This window comes from Coenobita brevimanus, chromosome 51 (assembly GCF_032717465.1).
Source record: "Coenobita brevimanus isolate Jiangsu-jjx chromosome 51, ASM3271746v2, whole genome shotgun sequence".
In the NCBI taxonomy this organism is placed as follows: domain Eukaryota; kingdom Metazoa; phylum Arthropoda; class Malacostraca; order Decapoda; family Coenobitidae; genus Coenobita; species Coenobita brevimanus.
This window is the reverse complement of record NC_137004.1, coordinates 38,671,105-38,695,877: the sequence shown is the minus strand read 5'-3', so window position 1 is coordinate 38,695,877 and position 24,773 is coordinate 38,671,105. Positions and strand designations below refer to the sequence as shown.

At 40.9% G+C, this 24,773-nt stretch overlaps 1 protein-coding gene across 1 annotated transcript; it reads left to right on the top strand.

Annotated features, from left to right (window-relative positions):
• Window positions 1-1,002: 1,002 nt before the first annotated feature.
• Window positions 1,003-24,443, top strand: LOC145400118 (putative methyltransferase-like protein 24). The gene is made up of 8 exons (XM_080272629.1): window positions 1,003-1,038; window positions 9,176-9,293; window positions 11,196-11,236; window positions 12,185-12,279; window positions 14,207-14,365; window positions 14,964-15,095; window positions 22,301-22,490; window positions 24,265-24,443. Exons 2-8 carry the CDS (start codon window positions 9,223-9,225, stop codon window positions 24,414-24,416), a joined length of 840 nt encoding a protein of 279 aa, XP_080128755.1. The 5' UTR covers window positions 1,003-1,038; window positions 9,176-9,222; the 3' UTR covers window positions 24,417-24,443.
• The last annotated feature ends 330 nt before the right edge of the window (window positions 24,444-24,773 follow it).

Sequence of the window (24,773 nt, the reverse complement as noted above, 5' to 3'; positions counted from 1 at the left end):
CCCATACCTGTCGTGTCGTCTGTCACTCATTTACGGCTGCTAGGAGTGTCTTGGTGATCCTCCCTGGCAGCATATGTGATGTTTGGACGGCCGATAGCTTCAACTTCTTCATCTGGAATACTGAAACTGGGAGAGAGGATTTACAGGTCGATTTCCTCTCTCTCTCTCTCTCTCTCTCTCTCTCTCTCTCTCTCTCTCTCTCTCTCTCTCTCTCTCTCTCTCTCTCTCTCTCTCTCTCTCTCTCTCTCTTCATGCTTGAGAGGAATGGTGTTGTTCGTTCGTTCGTTCAAAGATTCCCTGCACATATAGTGCAGGCCGGGCCATACATTAGCCCAGTCAGTGGGGTATGGGCTAGTTAAAAAACAGTAAGGGGGGAGGACGGGACCTGGAGATTGCCCAGCACGCATGTCCTGTCTCCTGGCTGGCTTTGTGGTTTGTGTGAATGATGTTGTTGCCAAGGTGCGCTGATAAAGAAGACCCCTTCCAGAGTTCGTCCTGTGCATTACTCTGGATAGTGATAAGGGTTTTAAAGGAAGGGTGCTTTGGACTGGGGGACAGATGGGACGGTTTGGGAATGAATGACACTGGCTTGGGGCTAGGGGGAAGGGGGGTTTCTTGGTAAAGGGGTGGTTGATTGAGCCTGAGTGAGATTTACCACTGATAAACCAATGTTGTGAGGACATCGCTCTCCTTCCGTGGGTGGGGTGGGAGATTGTGGGTGCAGAACAGCATTTAACTCACGACGCAAACTCATTAAGTATAGTTATGTGCAGGTAATATGCTTATCCAGTATGTACAGTACATAGACGAGGTATTACAGTACATTTGTGTACATCAGTCAAATTTCTTCCCCTTTTGTATGCCCACCATTCCCAAACGATCAGTATAAGTGCAAATAATTCATACCCTGGCAGGCGGAGTGAGGGACCTTGGGCTGGCCGACACTGGTGTAGAAAAGCGAGTGGTGGTGAGTGTGGCGAAGGACAGTGCTGTGGTAGTGAGTGAGGGGGAAGCACGCAACTGCACCGCTCTGTCCTGGTAAGTTTCTTGTGAATAACAAAGTAGCCTATACAGATTTACAAGAAATATCTGTACACTAGATCTCTTCTTTCGATGGTAGGCTACTTATTTACGGCTTCAGTCGAATCTAGTTGTATACGGCATGTCGTGAAAATTCTTTATTGATTTATAATGCATGCTGAACACGACACTGCTGAAATTTATATGAATGAGGGAGATAATATACTTCGTATACACAGTGAGTGAAGGACTGCCATCCACGCTGTCATACACTCTCCGCATCGTTCTACTTCACCTATTTTGATTTTTGGAGCAAGTGAGATGAGGGGAGGGAGTATTTTTGCACTTAAATAGTAAGCAGAGATATGTGGTACCATACACAGATTTGGCACAGAATTTATCCAATCGTTCCATAACACCAGAATAGATAAAACAAAATGACAGTTGCTCGTCATATTTATTGCTTTGATTGTAAGTGGCACATCCATTCTATATATATATATATATATATATATATATATATATATATACTACAAGGCCGTAATTTCTGGGGACTAGGGGGGCTATAGCCCCCCAATGTTTTCTGTATATCAATCTGTCAAAACTTCAACTAAGATTGAGAGTTCAATAACAAATCATGAAACTGATCAAGTTTGTAAGTAAAAGATGATATTATACGTCGAATATTATCTTAAAACTTGTTGGCACAACTATTTGAGACGCACCGTGGTAGTGTTATGAATTGTTTCAATGTTTACGTTGTGTGGCAATGCTGTTCTTGTCATTCGCCAAGTGTTGTCAATAGCTCTCTGTTGCCTTCTGGCCTGTGAGTTTATTTTCTCTCTAATGTGTTTATAGTTATGTTTCTGTGTTTTGTTATCGTACCTCTCCCTTCTGCCTGTGGGTGACTCTACACTGAGTGACAAACCAAATGATTTCCTGTACACCAGGAAACCATTTACTACGCTGGGTGGTAGCCATATAACCAAATTTTGGCGCCTGGTAGTTTAGTGGGTAATTATTGTGCTGCAGTCGGATTGAACCGGTGAAGGTTTATATCCAAGGGGTGGTTGGGGTTTATTGCTCATAGGGATGAGTGAGGCTGGTCACTCTCATCTTAAATGTTAGGACCAACTGCCTAGCCCCGGGCTTCTACGCTCCTCATGGGGCAAAGTAGGATTGGATGATGGATGGATGGATGAACTCTATCTAGAGATTGAGAGGCTTGCTTGAGGAGCACAATGACCCACTACCTGCTAAACCACTTAAGTGTTCATTCTACGAGACTTGACAGTCTTGATCTGAAGGCGGTTCTGAACGAATTTATTGACACGACGGAGAGAAGAAAAGCCATGTTTGCTCGGGTCTGACATGTTGCATAAATGTTTATATTTTGTACATATCGTATGCTGGAATCTGTATATTTTAAGATCAAGGGTTTTATGATGAAATGCAAATGTGTGTGGGGGGGAGAGGGGGGGAATACATGTTATGTTATGGAAGATGAGTGACCTTTAATACCGGTATGAAAGAAAACAACGTTGAGCTTATAAGGCTGAACATGAAAATAAAAAGGAAGAAAACTTGGTGTAGTTTTGTGGAAAATTCAGACAATTCTACGCGTGTTTGATTAAATATTTCCAAATTTGATCCTAAATGATCATACCCCAAATCATAGTGGTACCGGTACTTAGTTTTTGATTAGCTTGCAGTTTCCAAAAGAATAAGGCAGGGCGGTATATTTCAACCTGAATCCTACCGCAGGCGTGTAGGAACAATCTTGACAAGGGTGCAGCATACGACACCAAAAATGTAGAATGGCCAAATTATTAAACTTAGTCACAATTTGAGCTGAAAGTTCAGATTGGCAGAAAGTAAAGCCTTTTATTTACACACCCAACTCCATCACTAAACATACATGCCTCATTAAACATCAACGTTTAGGTAGAATCAAACTGAAAAATATCGGATGGTCTGCAAACTTACGCTTTTCGATTTAATTTGACGAGCGTTCCTGTTGAATCATCGTCTACTAAAGGCCCAACCGCACTGCCTCCTGTGCTTACGGGCAGTGTGCCACAGAAAGTGAGTAGGCACTGTGGTGGCAAGTTAGAGACTGGGATATTAAACACTCTTAAATCCATGAAGATCTATACATACAATGTAAGAAGCCTCGCTGAAGATTACAAACTTGATAACTTAATGGCTGAACTGGAAAACATTAGTTGGGATATTGCAGGTTTGAGTGAGACCCACAGAAAAGAAGAAAAAGTAATTCAGCTCGATGACAGTGACCACCTATTTTACTACAGAGGATGGGAAAATGAAAGAGTTAGTGGTGTAGGATATCTAATTAATAGAAATCTTGAAGGCAACATCGTTAAATTCAGTAGTGCATCTGACAGAGCAGCAGTGGTTGTAATCAGACTGTGCAAAAAATATACCCTGAAAGTAATACGAGTATATGCACCAACTTCTCAGAGCTCAGATGAAAAAATTGAAACATTCTATGATGACATCTCCCAGATTATGGAAGAGGAAAAGACCACCTATACTATGCTCATGGGAGACTTCAATGCAAAAGTTGGAAAATCAAAAAATGGAGAAGCATGTATGGAAAAATTTGGAGTGGGAGAAAGGAAGGAAAGAGGAGAAATGCTGGTAAACTCTGCAGAAATGTTTAACATGAGAATAATGAACACATTCTTTCACAAAAGAACAGGGAGAAAGTGGACCTGGAGAAACCCAAATGGAGAAACAAAGAACGAAATCGACTTCATTATAGCAGATAAGAATAACACGATCACAAATGTCACAGTTATCAACAAAGTAAATATCGGAAGTGACCATAGAATGGTGGGTTGCACAGCAAGATTCAATTTCGGAAGTGAAAGAAAGAAAATTATTTAAGATAAAAAGATATGCCCAATAAAAGTAAACGAAAACAAAGCAGCCTTTCAGTTGGAAATAAGAAACAGATTTCAAGCTCTCAGTAATGCTGAATGTGACATTGATGAGCTGAATGACAGACTAACAAAAGTGCTAAAAGAATCAGCAGAGATAGTAGGAAAACCTAATACAATCAAAGCCAAGAAGTATTCAGAAAAGACACTCGAGCTTATGAAAAAAAGAAAAGAAATGAAAGTGAAAACAAAGAAAGATGAAATAGAACGAGCGGAGTTAAATAAGCTTACCAACAAAAGACAAAGAGAAGAAAAAAGAAAGAGAAACATGGAGCAAATCAAAGAAACCATCAAAAAAGGAAAAAGTCTGAAATAGGTCCGACGTAAAATGGCACTTGGAAAGCAACAAATTACATCACTAAAAGACAAAAACGGTGAAGTCATTAAATGCAGAGATAAGATGTTGAAGAGAGCTGAAGAATTTTACAAAGAACTGTATGCATCAAAGACAGTAGTACCAACAGCTAACTTTTCAGTTGACACAAGTGAAATACCTGCCGTAACACCAGACGAAGTAAATAATTCTCTCAAAAATATGAAAAGAGGGAAAGTTTCGGGAGAAGATGGAATAGTAGCAGATTTACTGTTGGATGCAGGAGCAGAAGTACAAAATAGGCTTGCTCACTTATTTACTCAATGTATAAAAAAGAATAAGATTCCCAAAACATATAGTTATTTTACTTTACAAAAAAGGTGACTCAAAAGACCTTAGTAACTATCGACCCATTAGCTTGCTATCAGTCATTTACAAACTCTTCACTAAAGTCCTTACAAACAGAATAACTACATATTTGGAGGAAAACCAACCTCGTGAGCAGGCAGGATTCCGAAGTGGGTACTCGACTACTGATCATTTACACACAATGAATCAGCTAATTGAGAAAACTACAGAATATAATAAACCGCTGTGCTTAGGTTTTGTTTACGAAAAGGCTTTCGACCCAGTGGAGCACATAGCAATTATAAATTCATTGCGAGAACAAGGAGTGGATGAGAACATTGTCAAAACTGCTCGAAAACATATATAAAGTGGGAACTGCTACAGTTAAATTACATAAGTACTCTGAGAAAATTAAGACTGAGAAGGGCGTGCGTCAGGGAGATACAATTTCACCAAAGTTATGTACAGCATGCCTAGAAAGTATTTTCAGAAGGCTAGACTGGGAAAACAAAGGAGTGAACATAGATGGAGAGAAACTAAACTATTTAAGATTTGCAGATGACACTGTCCTAATCTCAAAAACAGCAGAGACATTGCAAGAAATGTTAAATGACCTGAACATAGAAAGTCTCAAAGTAGGGCTAAAGATGAACCGGAGTAAAACTAAAGTAATGTTTAAACCTCAAACACCAAAGAACGTCATAAGAATAAGTGGAGAAAATCTTGAAGAAGTCGAGGAGTACAAACCTGGGACAAATACTAAAATTAAGGAAAGATAATGATAGCGAAATAAAAAGACGCATTACAATTGGATGGAAAGCTTTCGGTAAACATAGGGACATTATGAAAAGTAGCTTGCCAGTTTGTATGAAACGAAAAGTATATAATAAATGTATAATTCCAGCTATGACGTATGGTTGTGAGACTTGGAAACTGACAAAATCGATGGAAAATAATTAGTTCTCAGAGAGCAATGGAAAGGTCAATGTTGGGAATATCTTTAAGAGACAGGAAAAGATCAACTTGGGTGAGAGAGCAGACTAAAGTCAAAGATATTATAGAAGTTATAAAAGAACGGAAATGGAGGTGGGCAGGCCATGTAGCAAGAATAAGGGATAATCGATGGAGCAAGAGGTTGACTGACTGGACACCGAGAGACTCTAAGCGTAGCAGAAAAAGGCCAGATAGGAGGTGGAGGGATGAGATAGAGAAATTTACAGGGAAAACGTGGCAAAGATTGGCTCAGTCAAGGAATTCGTGGAGAAGGTTGGGGGAGACCTTTGTTCAGCAGTGGACTTGTAATGGCTGATGATGATGATGATGATGATGATGATAATATATATATATATATATAGATAGATAGATAGATAGATAGATAGATAGATAGATATATATATATATATCAGAATGGGAAAAAGGGGGATTATGTTTACGCATTTTTTCTACATAAGGAAACCAACTTCATAAATCATAAAAAAGGACAACTAGATACTCAAATCAAAGCACACCTGGCTGAACGTATATCATTAGCATAATCCACTTCAGCCCAAGGACGCTTTGTACACAGGTGACCGAATATTGCTCTCTCTCTCTCTCTCTCTCTCTCTCTCTCTCTCTCTCTCTCTCTCTCTCTCTCTCTCTCTCTCTCTCTCTCTGATGTGGGGATGGCTCAGTTCAATTTTGTGAGGGGTGACGACAGCTTTGCTGCCCCATGACAATGCTATACCTTTTTTATTCTAACCTGGCCCAGATGTTTGTCCTTTTGTAGTATATTTCACGTAGCTACTCTAATTTAGTCAAAATGTTCGTTTTTGTGCAGTTAATTTCACGTAGCAACTCTAACTTGGACCAGCTTTTCGTCCTTCTGTAGCTTATTTCACGCAGCTCAGTGGCTGCAAAAGACAGTATACTACGGCCCTACATCCTTTTCATAGCACTTCTTCGTGACTCATATTTTAGTGTTAATCTACTGTTACAACTTAACATTCACGATGGAGGAATGACAACTTTAGGCCAAGTTAGAGTAAACGCAGTATAATTAACTATGCAAACAATAACCGTAAAAAAAAAAAAAAAAAAGACAAGAATGCATGTAAAGCGTAAACGAGAAAAAAAATTATACAGGGTAGACAATGATAACGTTAAGCCATCTTCGCAGCATAAAAAATTGGGTTGCGTAATATATGAACCATACTGTATTAAATTCTACTTACTGTCAAACGATCTATTCAGCTTTGGAAATGAGTCAGTTGAAGGGATTAGAAAGCATGTCAAGTGGCTCCTTCACCCCGACGGCAGTGTGTGTGTGTGTGTGTGTGTGTGTGTGTGTGTGTGTGTGTGTGTGTGTGTGTGTGTGTGTGTGTGTGTGTGTGTGTGTGTGTGTGTGTGTGTGTGTGTGTGTGTGTGTGTGTGTGTGTGTGTGTGTGTGTGTGTGTGTGTGTGTGTGTGTGTGTGTGTGTGTGTGTGTGTGTGTGTGTGTGTGTGTGTGTGTGTGTGTGTGTGTGTGTGTGTGTGTGTGTGTGTGTGTGTGTGTGTGTGTGTGTGTGTGTGTGTGTGTGTGTGTGTGTGTGTGTGTGTGTGTGTGTGTGTGTGTGTGTGTGTGTGTGTGTGTGTGTGTGTGTGTGTGTGTGTGTGTGTGTGTGTGTGTGTGTGTGTGTGTGTGTGTGTGTGTGTGTGTGTGTGTGTGTGTGTGTGTGTGTGTGTGTGTGTGTGTGTGTGTGTGTGTGTGTGTGTGTGTGTGTGTGTGTGTGTGTGTGTGTGTGTGTGTGTGTGTGTGTGTGTGTGTGTGTGTGTGTGTGTGTGTGTGTGTGTGTGTGTGTGTGTGTGTGTGTGTGTGTGTGTGTGTGTGTGTGTGTGTGTGTGTGTGTGTGTGTGTGTGTGTGTGTGTGTGTGTGTGTGTGTGTGTGTGTGTGTGTGTGTGTGTGTGTGTCTGTGTGTGTGTGTGTGTGTGTGTGTGTGTGTGTGTGTGTGTGTGTGTGTGTGTGTGTGTGTGTGTGTGTGTGTGTGTGTGTGTGTGTGTGTGTGTGTGTGTGTGTGTGTGTGTGTGTGTGTGTGCTACCCTTTCTGATGCCAAAATATTTAATGTAGTTTAGAAATGACATCCTCGTCCTGAAGGAGTTAAAACATTCATCAAAACTCACTCGCAGTCCACCTCTCGCCGAGGCAACACCTCCACCGCTGTTCCCGGCGGGACCAGCTCTCCACAGCAGCCGTTTCAGCTGAAGGACGGGCCTGTCCTCTCCACCTACGGGGTGCCCTGGTCAGCCCACCAGGAGGTTGAAGCTCGTCCGCCCTTTCCATGGCCGACCACCCTCCCTCCGCCACTACCTTGACCGGGGTTGTGCCCTTGTGTCCACCTGGACTGGGCCTTCCCTCTACGCTTCCACCTGCTGCTGTGGAGAGCTGGAGCGAGTGAATGGGGGTTGAGGGCAGAGTTCGGGACGCTTCTATCTGAGCTTCGGCGCCCTCACCATCGGCGCCGTTTAGTCTACCACGCTCTCGTCCCTCTCTGCCCTCTGTGAACACCGAGCAGCCGGCCGCCAACCACCGCCGAGTCGTTTGGGGATTTCCACCTGAGCATGCCGGCGCCCCTTTCATCGGCGCCGTGCAGTCTACCGCTCTCTCCCCCTCGCCTCGTCGATCGTCGGGCTGTTGCCTCACCACCATCGCCTCGTTCCCTTCCTCTGCCGCCCTTGCCCTGTCTGCCAGTCTGCCGTCCGCGCTTTGCTCCTTCACTGGAGCCGTTTTCTGCATTTTTCCCTGACGGGCTCTCATGTTTGCCCGTTCCCCACCACGTTGTGGGGAGAATATACAACAACAACAACATTAAAACTTATGCATGGCCAGAGAAAGAACTCAGGACTCTGCGGTACAAGACACAAAAACAACACTAGGCAGATTTACAAAACAATAATATCGGCGTCATTCACAGCTTGAGTTGCGGTGATGTAAATACTTGTGTTGGTCGTCATTATCGAGCTGTCCGGAAAGGCTAGTCACTTGCACCCACGTATAAAACTAAACCACTGAATCCATGTAACTTCCCTTTCCACTTATTTATTACCAAATTATTTTTATTTAACTTGGAAATAGCCTCGCATACTGAAGGAGTTTGTTAAAGCTATATCTAACCCCTCCTGTCCAAAAACTTCTATCCTAAGCTTAATAAAATCTTCAAAAGAAAGCATGCATAAAACGAAAAAGATGTTCCAAGCTGAATGGGTTAAGAACGCACGAGTTACTGCCGCGTTACTAGCAGGACAGACAAGTATACTGCTTAGATTCCGTCAGCCACGTCAAGGGCAACGTTCTTCCACTCTTTCCCAGTCCAGTCTTAAAACTTCTCACATTACAGAAGCATGTGCCTTCAGGTAGCAAATTATTCAATAAGCTAATCAATTATATCACACCGTGTATCCAGTCACCCTGTTCCGTTTTCATAAATGACTGATTATACAACGCCAGTAATGTATTACACTGCAGCATGAATGTGTCTATAGGCACTGTATGTAGTTCTCTTAATTCATTTCAGAAGCTACTTTTTAACACCCAGAAGCCACGCCTCCCTCAGCATCATATATGAAACCTGTGGCAGTGAGGAGTTTTGGTGTGGGTGGGCTGCTCTGTCTTGGCCTTATCCTTTATTTCAGGTTAGTCTCAGTGTCATTTCCTTCTAATGCCTTTGGCCCGTATTCTCGTCAGTTGAAGAAGCTCCCTAATACCATTTCCTAAGCGATTTATTTTTATTACACTTTACTGTCCTGTTTTGTGTTACATAAATCCTTGTAATAATGCCATACTGTGCATAGGCTAGATAACGTACAAAAGGATAATAACCAGTTATATCCAAAATATAAATGCCGGGTGGATGAGGAGGAGGTGTTAGGGAGCTTCCATAACCGACGAGAATACAAGCCTTTTTATACTTGTTAGCTAAGAACTAACACCCTCATTCGCTTCTGTCACCCATTAGAACTGTATTCCATATTCTGCAATATTTTAAGAATATTGACAGATCAAACTGGTTATATTATCGAGATTATTATATAAATTATGAATATGAGAGAGAGAATCCTAGATATAGAGTGAACTCAGAGGCTTAACAATCTCAGACTCCTATGACTCACTGTCAAATAAAGTCGTCCGTTGTAGACAGATTCAGTCATATGAGGGTTGGCTGAGACATTAAAACTTTCTGGCTCTTTTTGTTCATTCTTAACTAAATAATATAGCACGGCGATAGCTGGAACAAAATGCTAGAGCTGTCCGACCATGAGTGTTAATATTTTGACAGGCAGTTGCCGCGATTGTTCATTTCAGCTCATTATTTTGATACTGTGTGATTGCCTCTGTATCAGCTCCTGGTTTTATATTTGTTTTCATTGACTTAGTTGATTTTGTTGTGCCTGTAAAACGGAGAGTGTTGAAGGAAGGTGGACGGTATCATACAGATCGACGTGATAGCAGGCAATCCAGTCTGTGCTAGCACAGTTATTATAAAATTATCATGCAGGTTTTGCAATGATGGCTAGTTAATGTCTTGTCTCTGATTAAGGGAGAGCCTCGAACGTATCAGCCATAGGCGTACGAGGTGGGGTGTATAAGGGGCTACCCCCCCCCCTCCAAAACAAAGATTTTTTTTTTCTTTTTTAAGCAGAAACTGATTACTCAGGACAGATCCACCTTATGGGGTAGGCTACCAGTACTTTTAAAACAAATTATGTTTCAAGATGTTCGAATCCTTGAGTTATGAAGGTATTCTACTTCATTTAAGAGTGTCAGCTATACTGGTTTGTTTGTTTGTTTTTTACATTAATTAGCGTTAGGAGGAATACACTGAGGTGGTTTGGCCATATGGAGAGGATGGAGGATGAAAGACTGACGAAGAGAGTGTATGTGAGTGAGGTTGAGGGGGGGAGAGGGAAGGGGAGGCCGAGGATGAGATGGAGGGATGGGGTGGAGAGGTATGTGAGAGAGGAGGGTGTGAGTTGGGAGCAGGGCAGTGAAATGGCGGGGGACAGGGCGACGTGGAGGCGATTTGTTTGTGGCCACCCCGAACGGGATTGAGGCGTCTGGCAATAGATAGATAGATAGATAGAATTACTGTACTCACTAAAAGTGCTCATGTGAATACAAATCTGAACCTGAATTCTAAGTATATAAATTATTTATACATCAGTTTCTTTTTTTTACAGTATAGTCATACATTCCTGTACTGCGCATATTTAGTTGTAATTATTAATAGATCATAACAACTTCGAGCATTTTCAGAGCGAATTCCTGTCCCTCCCCCCCTCCCTATCAGTTAAATGCCTTCCCGTACGCTTATGGTAGTAGCGGCTTTCCTAATAATGATAAGGAGAGTGTTTCGAGATACAGTACACAAAGAATATACGGAGGAATTTAATGCTTAATTCATTTTTAAGTGGCCTTGTGTGTACCATATATTTCTTACGCAATAACTGAGATAAAGTCAGGTAAGAGAGTGTTTCAGATCTAAACAACATTTTTTATATTATTCATGCAATTAATAATGGACTCTTATGTTACAGAAAGGGAAACTCTCAATCATCGAAGTACCAGTATGTTCATGGTAAGCAGTAAAAAATTAACAGTTTTCTGAGGTTAAGGAGTTCTTTGCATATCACCTACTGCACATACAAGAAAAGATGTTGTACCAGCGTTACAATCTACTCATAATTCTTATTATATATCATATGGAGAGTACAGGCAATACAGTATGTTGTAGTTCTGAATAATATAAAACTAGAATAAAACTGGACACACTACCCATTTCTGCCAGTCAAAGTCTCGCTCACTTAGGCTACTTATGGTACGACTAAGTTCCTGGAATAGGCCTATTCGTCTTTGATGGTAACCAGCTGAAGTACTGTACAAACCTTGACTCTGACTTATGACCCTCAGTACAGACTTGTCATATACAATATCGGGTTAGGTTTCGTGTGATCTAATGAGTCATATTAAGGCCAGTCAACAGCAGGAATGTGCAGACAACCATCATGACTAAAGAGCGGTGCTCACAGGCACAACCTAAGGTGGCATTATTGAATTATCCTACTCAATTTACAGGTTATCCAAATGTCCGTAATAGTTATATATTATCACAAATCACTGTCGTATTTTCTTCACTTTAAAATTCACTTAGTTGACTGTAAGCGGGTCGTCCCCTCTTACTCCAGTGACACCAAGACCCCACCAACCCAGATTTTCCGCTGCACAGGTGTATAGTAGGTTCCAAAGTGACATATTATTAGAGATACTTCTTCCTACCATATTTGAGCCGTACTACTCCTATTATTCAAAGTCTGCATTAGGGATTTAGGTACGTTACTCAAGCTGGCCACCATGTCACATATATATTTACAAAAGCTCATAAGCCCTTGACCTTAACTTTTATACAAACTATCCCATGTCAATTTTTAAAAATCCAGTAAAGAAATCCTAAAGTATTAAAGTATAAACTCAGTTCAGTGACTCACAAAGGCAAGTTGGTTATGAGAACTAATTGTGTTGGTTTTAGGGTTGACGGACCGTAAGTGTTTCATTCAGCCACTGGCCAACCTGACACAGTTGAGGAACTACATGAACCGCCAGGAGGCTCCGTGCAAAAACCTGGTGAGTGAGTCTGACAAATTTAACTCCTTGTAATCGTCAGCGTAGCCTGAGGAAAAGGGAAAGACTTTAAAACTTTAAATAGAATATATACCATATATATATATATATATATATATATATATATATATATATATATATATATATATATATATATACTGTATATATATATAATATACTATAGTACTAGCTGTGTGTGTGTGTGTGTGTGTGTGTGTGTGTGTGTGTGTGTGTGTGTGTGTGTGCGTGAGTATTTTGGCCAGCCGAAACTACATATTCAAATCGCACGAAAATTGGCACAAAAATCGCAAAAAATTCGCTGATGTGAAAAACTTGGTCCCATCACGATTGAAAAACTTTCACTATATTTAATGAGCAATCACATTTTGACCCAAAAAAGCCGCTCCCAGCGCCCAGCATAGGATCTCCATAGAATTTTTTGCCCATAGCTACAACTACAATATACTATAGCAGTAACCATGTGTCTGTGTGTGTGTTTCGGACTTGCGTTCAGACAACTTGGGTTCCATTCCCGAAGCTGCAAATAACACGATCAATTGGTTAGCTGCAAAAAATCCAAGTGACAGCGTTAGACTAGAACAGCACATAAACGTGACTTGGATTACCTGATTTTTTTTTTTTTTTAAGTGTCCGACTCTGGACAAAGGTTTCAGGGCCTATTTCTCGGGGGCAGTGACCTATCCCAAGGTCCAGTAGTCCTCCTTCACCTCCACATGTCACCACTTTGGCGCTAACACCCAACATCCATATTCAATACATGCTAGGGCTGTCTCATACAGCATTGGTGTATTGGTATTAGCGGGGGTATTTTTATGAAATGTCGGCGGGTCATCTGGTAGATCAGAAAAGTCTGCTTTTTTAGGAAATTCAAATCCTTAAACTGTTCCCTGCCCCAACCGGGATTCTATCCTTGGTCCATTAGGAACCGCAGGCCGCCTCTCTACTGATTCAGCCACCGCCTCCCCAAATGATCGCAACGCGCGCGCGAAGCGCGAGGGAACGAGTGAGAAGCAGGAAGAAACGAGTGTGAAGCACGAGAAAGCAAGCACGCAGCACGAGAGCCCTCCGCAGGAGCAAGTGCGAGGGGCCCGAAGGGCCCATGAGCACTTTTGTGTGTGTGTGTGTGTGTGTGTGTGTGTGTGTGTGTATATATATATATATATATATATATATGTGTGTGTGTGTGTGTGTGTGTGTGTGTGTGTGTGTATATATATATATATATATATATATATATATAGATATATATATATATATATATGTGTGTGTGTGTGTGTGTGTGTGTGTGTGTGTGTGTGTGTAAATAACTAAAAAAGTTTTTGTTCATTTTCAACTAAATTTGGTGAAACGGTTAGCCTGATGTTTTTTAGAATGATAGGTCAGAAGACAAGGTCACATGTCAAGGTCAGCTTAAACAGATTTGATCTTAGACCAAACTTTGTGAAAGACTTCAGCTTTAGCAAGAACAAAAGGATTCTAGTTTGAGAACAGTCAAAGGTCATGGTCACAGAAAAATATCAAAGATCATGGTCACACAGCAAAGTCAGAATTTATCAGGCAGGATCGAGTCTCCTTGGTTACTTGTCAAATCGACCTTACAGTATGATTACACCCAACCATTAACTAAGCAGAGAGAAGTTGGGGATCGTTGTCAGGTCGAAACTAACATGCTAGTCACTGCAGGAGTTAACTTCTTCGATCTCTGACAGTTTTTCATTTCATTCGTGCTGTTCACAGATTATTTCATTGAGCTTTGGCTAAGACTTATTGTAGTGTAAGGGTTAGCGAGGTCTATATTAAACTCCTCCAGTTCAAAAAGTATCTCCAAGACTGAATAAAATAGTCTGAAGAAGGGCACCATCGAATTCAAGGAGCTAAAAAGGTAATGAATTCGTGTATTTTGCTTCAGCGGCAGTTCGGCGGGACCCCACCAGCACCCGCAGGAGGCAAGAAGTTGGTGTGCCTCGACCCTGCCTATGATATTCACCCGGGTCGCTGCCTCGTTCTGTCCTTCGGTGTTGGGGATGACTGGTCTTTTGAGGACGAGATTGCGGAGTTTGGATGTAAGGTAAGAGAGAGAGAGAGAGAGAGAGAGAGAGAGAGAGAGAGAGACGTGCCATATCTTTGCTATACTGTACCCAGGGCCATTTATCCCCAGAACGACTCGGGTATTTTCTTTCTCAGCATCTCCTGACGATTTCTTTCAGCTTTGTATACATTTTTCTAACTGGAGGCTTAGGTACAGATTTAAACCCCCTAGATACAAGTGTCCTTTCCTAAGTTGAATAATATCATCTGGTAACAGCAAGAACAAACTTGCACTAAAGATCATCACCTTGAATCAAAAGGGATAAACTAATGGCTGTAGGTGTTAGTTTACCTATTCTTTAAAGAACTGGTTTTAGACGTAAGATGAGGCGGCCTGTTTTACTTTTTCTTTAGTGTCATTGAGTCTTTGGTCTCACTGTTATTAAGAAAGCATTAAAACTTAAAACACATTGATTCATCTTTCACTGTTACTAGGAATGGAATAATTAAGATTGAAATTTCACGGCTCAAAATGCTAAAGATTTTCCGAAATTTAGTTTGAACTGAATACACCTAAGGCCTACAGATAAAAATAATCAGACCAAGGTAAACCAATGAAAATACATTTGTTTTTCCAGGTTGTGGCTTTTGATCCAACCACTACTCAAGGAAACCATAGGCGAAGTGACATGATAGAATTCTACAGTGTTGGCATTAGTAACTACAAGGGCTCCAAGTTACTTGGTATGATGCGCTATGGTAAAAAGAAGGTAATTTCTGTGCGAGTACCTAAGTGGGGTTTATTGCAGCATACAGAATTGATGTAAAGACAATAATGCAGAGGCATTTTGACATGTGGGAGTGAGAAGTTAAGGCAACATGGATGACGCAAAGATGAAACTAGCCGGATACAATTTCATCTCCGTATTACTCGTCTTTTCTTCCACTGCCTTCATAAACTACGGTAACGTCATGTTATCCTATATTTATGTCATGGTATTCAATGAGTCATGTTTGCCGACTTCCTTGATGTAACAGCTTTACGACGAAAAAAGTGTTGAATGTAGATCCTGGTCAACCAACAGCAGGAACGGAAGAGCAGTCTCCCTTGCTATCGACGTAGGCAACGATCCTAAAACGCCGTCAATAAGCAAAACCTGTCATATCCCATTTTCCAATGGATACCTTTAAACTGATATATTTATTATACAGTTATTATGTATGATGATGTACATATATGCCTTGATGTACAGCTACTGAATGAAACATAGCTGACGTATGAAAATAATAATAATAATAATAATAATAATAATAATAATAATAATCTATGAAATAAGAGACGAAAAGAAACGTGAGACCAGGGAAAACAGCGACACTTGTTAAATCTGGAAGTGATGTGAAGAAGACGAGTACACAGCCTGATCCTGAAATTGAGGAAATTTGAGAGGGAACATTACAGCCCCACTACCCGCTGCCCAGAAGCAACCACAAACCGCACCACCGTCAACTTCAGAGGAACTCCATCTCCACCTATGTAGTGTTGGTTGGGTGCAGACATGAGGACATCCACCGTGGTTATTTAAATGGTGCATTGAAAATCGCTGAAAAGTTTAAAAAGATCTCTTGCATCTGATTAGCTGGAAACGACTCACTGCATTCTGAACATATCGCATTTCATATCATACGGTACTATTATTATGATTCTGAACACAGTGCATTCCTTATTACAGTATCATACTATTATGATTCTGAACATATAGCATTCCTTTTTATCATATTATTGATCTCTTTCTCTCACGAAGACACTGAAAAATCCTGTATAAGGAGTTGCTATATTAATGTAGTTTTATTATTCATCAATATCATATAACCATATTATAATCATTTTTGTATATTCACTATTCTTGTCACCCAAATTATAATAATTTACTCTTAACATATCATATTATAAACTGATCTAATTATCATTCTCTTTCTCTGTAGCCTACACATCAATGTAGTTTTATTATTCATCAATATCACATAACCATCTTATAATCATTTTTGTATATTCATAATTCTTGTTGTCACCCAAATTATAACTTTTTACTCTTGGCATATCATATTATAAACTGATCTAATTATCATTCTCTTTGTGTACACACTAATTACACCTCATTTATTATTAATACTGAATTCCACGTGGACTCCTATAATTAGATTTACATATCTCCTTCATGCCGGTAACAACCTTGAGGCAGCCGCCTCGTCTGGCATCTCCTCTCTCCCTCCCCTCCTTTAGCAGCCTGCTCAATCCACCCCCACCCCAAAGTCCAGGGACTTGTTCTGATCGCGTTCACAACTTTTAACTGATCCCTGTCTTCCTCAACCCGCAGTGCTTGTGGGTGAGTCATCGGGAGTGGATCAGTCCAACTCGGAACATACAACTGTAGCAAGATTTTTAAAAAAAATTTCGAGTTACTTAATTCAAATCTGTTCAAATTCACTTGCAATTGCAGTATTTGATGCTAGGGCTAAATAACATTTTCCGGGAGAGAATGCCCCTGGACCCTCCTAGTAGGGCTGTGCTCGCCTCGTCTGTTTTCAAGTTCTGGTTACGGCTCTGTCCTTATTAACTAGTATACTGTTATATATAGTATAGTGGTCACCCACTATTAATTGTATACCATTTTCTTAGTATCCACTTACACTATCAATATTATTTTAATATTTTATTATCTTTTAATAATCTCTTCTTTTATAACATGTTGGGAGATTTGTTTCCCCAGGGGAGAAAATTATGAAAAATGATGTACTGTATAACTATATGCCTAGATATATAGCTATTGTGTGATACAGTTGCTGAGATAGCTCCTACTGCCAGTGTGCTGTGTAGTGCTGATAGAGATCCTCTCACGAATATGCAGCGTTGTGCTGAGATGCAGTAGTTCCCATTGCTAATGTGCTACGTAGCGCTGAGAAAGTTCCTATGGTGTACTGTACAGATATTAACTCGGCGTGACGTGCCTGACACCTGGTACACTTCATCACCCTTTGACTCTCTCCCAGCGACTTCGTAATGGTTAGAAACTAGACACCAAGAGGGCAGGACGTAACTGATGTTTTCAATAAACAATCAAGACGTCGATGGATGTATTTTACAACTGAGTTCCTGTGTGTGTGTGTGTGTGTGTGTGTCCGTCATCGTTCAACTCCAACTACACTAACCTGGCAGAGAGGCAACACGGTGTGTCATGCCAACGTGATTTTCATTATTAAAAATGTGCTTCCTTTATACATGTAGGCCTGTCTCATCTGCACTGAACTTTACAGCTACAAGCCACTGAAGTCTATAGTATGGAGAGCATCGATATATACTGTAGGCTATATACAAGTGGATACGGAATCGCTACTGATATACTGTACATACAATGGATTGGGGATGCCGTGTACGACCACACATGGGCGACTGAAGCCTGTGCGCGACGACGGCGGTCATCTCGGTGGTCCCATCTTGGACCTTGGTCCCCGTCCCATCGAGCCCAAGCGCCAGCGTTTATACACACGTAACGCTACCCGAAAAACGTAGAACTTCCATCAAAACTGAAGCACCTACGTTTGAGAGTTTCTCATTTACTGCCACAAAATTAATTAAGTCACTAGTAATAAAAAAAAAAAAAAAACTACTATACCACTGTCGCCCTTATGGTGTCAAAATACAAATGATGCCAATATCATCAGTGTCCCATCGGTAAACTTCCAATTAGCTGGATGCGTCTACGCCGGCCTTTTTCGTACTGTCAAGTATTATTTTAGCGTACGGCCTTTTTTATAACTCAAATTGCCAACAAACAACTACAGTCTATTGAAGAGCAGAAGCCAAATATCCGAGGTTATTGCGAGCGAGTAGGTGTAAATGACGAAGTTGTATATCGGTGCAGTGGCGAGAGATCGCATATAGCGCAATACAATAGTCGTAATCCAACATACTGTATATATACAGCATACACAATCACTCATGCCTGAATACGATCAACTTGGACAGTTGTTTCCTAAGCGATGGTCCATTCAGCTTCGTCTCTTGGCCAGATGATGCATCCTAATTTTGATAAAACAATATGCGATACATCTGATCACCGCAAATAAATTATTATGATTCGCTGGACAGTCCAGTATGTGCCCATGCAATTGCACAAACAGTTGCTGCCGTCCAACATTGTCCAACACGGCGGTAGCAGGCGCTGACGCATGTGCAGTGACTGGCAAGGCACCCTGCAAAGAAATCAGCATCCTTTGCAAACAACGTTCCGAAGCTTCGCACACTCTTACCACTGATCATCAAAACAGTCAGAAGAGCCATATTTTGTTGTTGTTGTTGTTTGCCCTACTATAAGAAAATGCAACCAACAAATATACTGACAGAGAGAATAGGGAAGCATGGATAAAGAATCCAGTGCCAATTATGCCGTACCACAGTATTTTTCTAGCACATTCGAGTGTTAGCAGAATTTGCTCTCTATAAATACATACACAATCTGAACCTGTGGTAAGGCTCAATTGAACATTGAACTCAGATATCACATTAATCCAGTTTTTTCAAAAGACCTCAGCCAGGACAGTGTGTGTCTTATGCATTCCTTGGTGCCTTAAAATAATAAGAATAAAGTGAGATAGGTATGGAGTTGATATATATCAGCTCTAGGCATACTCACCGATGAAACGTCAGTCCACATTCCTTAAACCGCCTGTTGGTGCAGTTGATCGCTGCACACAATGGCATGGTGTTGAATATTAACTGTATCGGTTGTTTTATCTCCAAACTAGCATGCATAGTCTCAACTTCAAGCAAAAAACACAAAAACCGTACACTGTTGAAAGCGTCAACACGTGCGTCGACGATCGTCTTGGGACAACCAAGATGGCGGCCGCTGGCCTCAACTCCAGAGAGCGATGCCCATCGATTTATATATATATATATATATATATATATATATATATATATATATATATATATATATATATATACCATGGCAGCCACCCTGTTCAGCCCCTTATCCCTGAGGTCATACTTAATGACCTCGTCCCACGTCTTTCTCGGTCTACCTCTCACCTTCTGCACTCAGTTATCATCCCCCATCCTCTCAACATGCCCAAACCAATCTCAATCTACCTCTCCTCATCACAACACCAATACACTCCAGTCCCATCCTACCTTTCAACTTTTTCATCGTAAACCCAGTCCCAGCCCCCCCTCCCACGCCTTGCACGCAGGGACACATTGCACATCCACCTATCATTGTCATTTCTGTACATTTGAGCCTGCGAAGATCCTCTTCCTTTACTGCCAGGTCTCACTACCCTACGGTACTACATTTCTAACACATGCTGAATACAGATCCCTTAGCACACACACACACACACACACACACACACAAACACACACACACACACACACACATATATATATATATATATATATATATATATATATATATATATATATATATATATATACACACACAAAGTGGATACGGCATCACTGTATGTGTTAATTGATTGAGGTTCATTTAGTAATGCACATTTGGGTGACGTTCGAAGCACTTTGAATAATTTTCTCAAAAAGACTGAATATGCTCCATTTCTTTTTCTGATTTTCTGTCAGGGGTTTCAAAACTTCTGCTCCATACAACACAGAAGATACTACACATGTTTCATAAAGTTTTAGGTCCAACTGTATTCTTTTTGTTCTTAATTCTTTTCTGTTCAGTAGGTTTATTACTGTATTTGCTACACCTTTTGCTTTTTTTATCCTTTCCATAATTTCAGTATCTTATCTAATACAATCCTTTATAATTTTCCCAAAGTATTTCTGACTTTTTGTTCCTTAAAGTGGTTTCTCATTCATCATGACTTCTTGTTCTTTCTTTCCTTTGATCTTCATTACATTAAATTCTGCTCCCTTTATATTTCTGAAAACATCTGCTGTGTCGACAGATTATCCCAGGTCTGTGAGTGGCACTAAAGTACAGTTGATGTTCATTTTATAAATCAGTCTCCAACGCCTACCTCTTATCCTTCATGCACAGTTCCCTCATTACTTCTTTTAGATCAAGTGTATCAAAACACTTGCTGATGTCAACAAATATTCTTGTGATATCATAATGTTTTTCTTCTATTCCATCCATAACCGTTCTTATTGTGAATGAGTGCTCTCTTGTTGATCTATATCTTGCTCCACACTGGTATTCTGACATGTTCTCCAATTTTTCTGTTTCCCTGTTTGATAATATTTTTTTCAAACTTTACATATATTTTTTTCTATTTGAATGTTGGATTGAGACAGGGATGTGTCATGTCTCCAAGGCTGTTCAATCTGTATATTGATGAGGTTATAAAAGAGGTACAAGGTAGGGCAGTGGATGTTGGAGCAACCCTAATGATTAGGGACAGTGTTCGGAAGCTCCCTGTACTGTTTTCAGATGATACTGTACTGTTAAGTGAAGACAGAAGGGAACTGCAAGGCTTGGTGAATGAGTTTGGGAGAGTGTGTAAGAAGTGGAATCTAAAGGTGAATGTCGGGAAGAGTGAAATTGTGATCCTCAAGAGAAATGAAGCCACTGAAGGTAGAGTGTGGTTGGATGAAAAGGAAATGGTAAATGTGAGTGCATTTAAGTACAGTACTTGGGTAATGTGATTAGTAACTATAGAAGTTTAGAGGGTGAAGTGCTTGAAAGGGTACAACAGGGAAGAAAGGTTGCTGGTTCTTTGAAAGCAGTGGTAAGGAACAGGGAACTGAGCATGGTAGTAAAAAAAGTCGCTGCATGACAGTACTGTGATACCATCCCTAATGTATGGAAGTGAAGCTTGGATCTTGTTAGAAAGATACAAGTCAAGAGTGAGAGTAGTGGAAATGAGTTATTTGAGAGGAGCATGTGGTTATGTGGAGAAACAGACTGACGAATGAGGGAGTGAAGGAGCGTTGTGGTGTGGATGTGGATGATAGAAAGCATTAGGAGAAATACACTGAGGTGGTTTGGACCTATGGAGAGGATGGAGAACAAGAGACTAAAGAGGAAAGTGTATGTGAGTGAGGTGGAGTGGGGGAGAGGGAGGGGGAGGCCAAGGATGAGATGGAGGGATGAAGTGGAGAGGTATATCAGAGAGGGAAGTGTGAGCTGGGAGCAGGGCAGTGATATGGCATTGGACAGGGTGACATGGAGGAGATTTGTTTGTGGCCACCCCTTACGGGATTGAGGCATCTAGAAACAGATAGCTAGATAAATAGTTTACATATATGTGTATCTGGGTGAATTCCTCTATAATTACTGTAGTCAAATCTTTTTTGTCACCTTCCCCATTGTATATATTCTTAATATAGTACCGGTATATGTCTTTTTCCAGTCTTCAGAGATATTTTCCTTCATATGCACAATTTTCATCATTCTTATCACTGATTTAATCAAGCTTCTACCTCCATTCTTTACGGCTTCATTACTAATTGCATCAGGGCCACATGCTTTTCCTATTTTTGATTTATAAAGTGCTTGTCCTTTGTCCTCATCTTTTAGATTTTCTTCTTTTTGTTGGTAGTCCCAGCATTCTCTTAGTAGATCATCCCTTTCCACTCTGCATTCATCATACTTTGGATTTCCCTCCTTATATACAGATCTTTGTAATAATCTGTTACCAATTCTTTTAGAGTCTCAGGTTCTCATATTTCCTGTTTATCATGTCCTTTCAACATGAATGCAGATTTTTGCAGTTTCTGGCTTTTTTCAAATTTTTCGCAGTATATATCTCATTGTTATTGCTCTTTTCAGTAAGCTTTTCAGTTATCTCAGTTAGTTTTACCTCTTGTTTGTGTATGTGTGTGTGTGTGGGTGGGTGCGTGTGGGTGTAGGTGTTTCTATGTGTTATTATTCATGATTTGTCCATGTCTACTTCAAAAACTTTGAGTTTTCTTGTCTACATGTAACTTGCTATTAACACTTTTCAGAAAGGTAAGGTGGACCGATACGAGAATCTGCTGGAAATGGCAGGTCTTACCAGTCAGGTTATTGATTACATCAAGATGGATGTGGAGCTTTCAGAACTAGATTTTTTTCAGGACATGTTCTTCAACTCCCCCAGCCTCCTCCAAAACATTAAACAGATTGGTATGGAGGTCCACCACGATGATGAAGGAGGCAAGTTGTTTCAGTGGAACTGTACTGTGCTCTCACCACTTTAACTAGGCATAATTTTGCCCTTTGTCCATCATGGATGTCAAAGTATAACACAAGATTAAACTAGAACTTCGTGCTAGTCAGGAAGAAGTGCTATGTAAGGGATATTGAATCATGGTAATGTGTTCTGTCACTGAGCTATGGAAAATAAGCTTCAAGAGGATGAAAACTGCCTTGCCTCACCCATCCATCCAATCACCCAACCCACCCTATCCACCTGTCAACTCACCCACCCACCCCACCCCATCCTTCACACCCCAATCACCTACTCATCCATCCCACCCCATCCACCTGTTCTGCCCACCTTGTCCACCCACCCATCTACCCACCCTCCCCATCCTGTCCATCCACTCCACTGACCCATCCCACACACCCAATCCACTCACCCTGCCCACTCTATCCATCCATTTCATCCATTCCTTTCTCCCAACTCCACTTCCCCCCCCCCCCACCATCATCTTTGATATGCACAGTTTGCCTACACCACTCATCTTCACAAGATACCTTCCCCAGCACTTCCTATCACCAACCACTATCTCAACCTGTCCCAACCACTTACCTTTGCCCACCACACCCATGTCCTGTAAGACCTAAAACTAAGCAACCTCAAAAAACATTGTCACAGTATGGCTGATATTGGTAACCTGTCTTTACAGGCCCCAAATGTAACTGAAGAATATGAAAAGTGATATATCAAAAATTATAACACCAGTAGTGCAGATTTTCTCCACACATCGTCACAGGCATGATTAGACGCGCAGTGACTTGGAAGGCCACATAAAGACCTACATTGACTTTAACAGTCCTGAAAATATGCCATTACACCTGCTGTTTTTTTGAGAATTAGAGTAAAACCTTGATTTAATGTCCCTTGATAGACTGGATATCAGATTTAATGGGCACTACGAAGGCACTGGACTTGTCAGCTATAACAAACATCATCATCATCATCATCCAATCCTGTTGCCCCGTGAGGAGCATAGGAGTATGGGGGTGGGCAAGTTGCTCCTGACATCTACAATGAGAGTGACCAGCTTCACTCATCCCTAGGTGGTATTATGTAAGCAACAAACCCCAGCCATCCCTTGGATATAAACCTGCACAGGCTCAATCCGGCTGGAGTGCCTTAATTACCCACTAAACCACCAGGCACCATAATTTGGTTATATGGTTACCACCCAGCATAGTACATGGTTTCCTGGCGTTCGGGAAACCATTTGACATAAAACTTAGTGTAGAGTCACCCGCAGAAAGAAGGAAGAGGAAAGAATGAAGGTAAGAAAGACAGAAGCGGAAGGAAGGAAGAGAGGAGAGGGCAGGCACCCAAGAGCAGCACTATATCAAGTGAGTGGATGGTGAGTGCTCCCACCTACCATTGACAGTGATATAAAATAGAGTGCAGTACATGTTGTTTCATGATATGCAATGACAGGGATAAGAAATAAACTGCAAAAGGTAAAAATTATGGGCTAAGTTAGTGTAAAATGGGTATAGTTTTCATTTTTAGTATAGAATATGCTATTGTACTCTTATTTTCAAATATTTCCTTGAAATACCACCTGAAGGGGGGGGACCATCAAATATAAAGGATTTTTGACTTTATCGGATCAGGCTTGCCCCTAGTTGGTCCATTATTGTGAGATTCTGTTGTACTGCATATTGGTTGATGGTTATAGGAGCAGATGTTTGTGCCTCATGTCAGTTATGCTAGACTTAATAAGTTTCTTCCTGTCAGATGTGGACTTGGGAGCAGCCAGTGTGTACCAGTTGTTCTGGATGTACTATCAGCTGCTGCAGTGCCATGGTTTTAGGGTTATCCAAGCTTATAACCACAACTCACACAGGCGCTGGACTGAAATGCTATGGGGGAGAGAGATGGCTCGGTAGTGGCTCAGTGTGTAAGTCGGTGCTGTATCTTCTCATAACAGGCCAACACTGTAAATAGCATTAATATATATTGTTAGGTTTTATGTACAGCAGTCATTTTTTAGAACCTTGATGCTTAGCTTTAATATATATTTGTCGGTTATATGTAGTGGTAGGTGGTGGTGACCATCATCCACTAACTTGATGTAGTGCTGCCTACTTCCTCCTACACCTTTATCATTCTTTTTTGTGTCTGCCCTCCTGTCTTCCTATTTCTTCCATCTTTCCTGTCCCTTTTTATTACTTTTCTTTCCTTTTCAAGTGGCTTTACATTGAGTGATAAGCCTGATGGTTTCCTGTAAGTCTGGAGGCCATTTA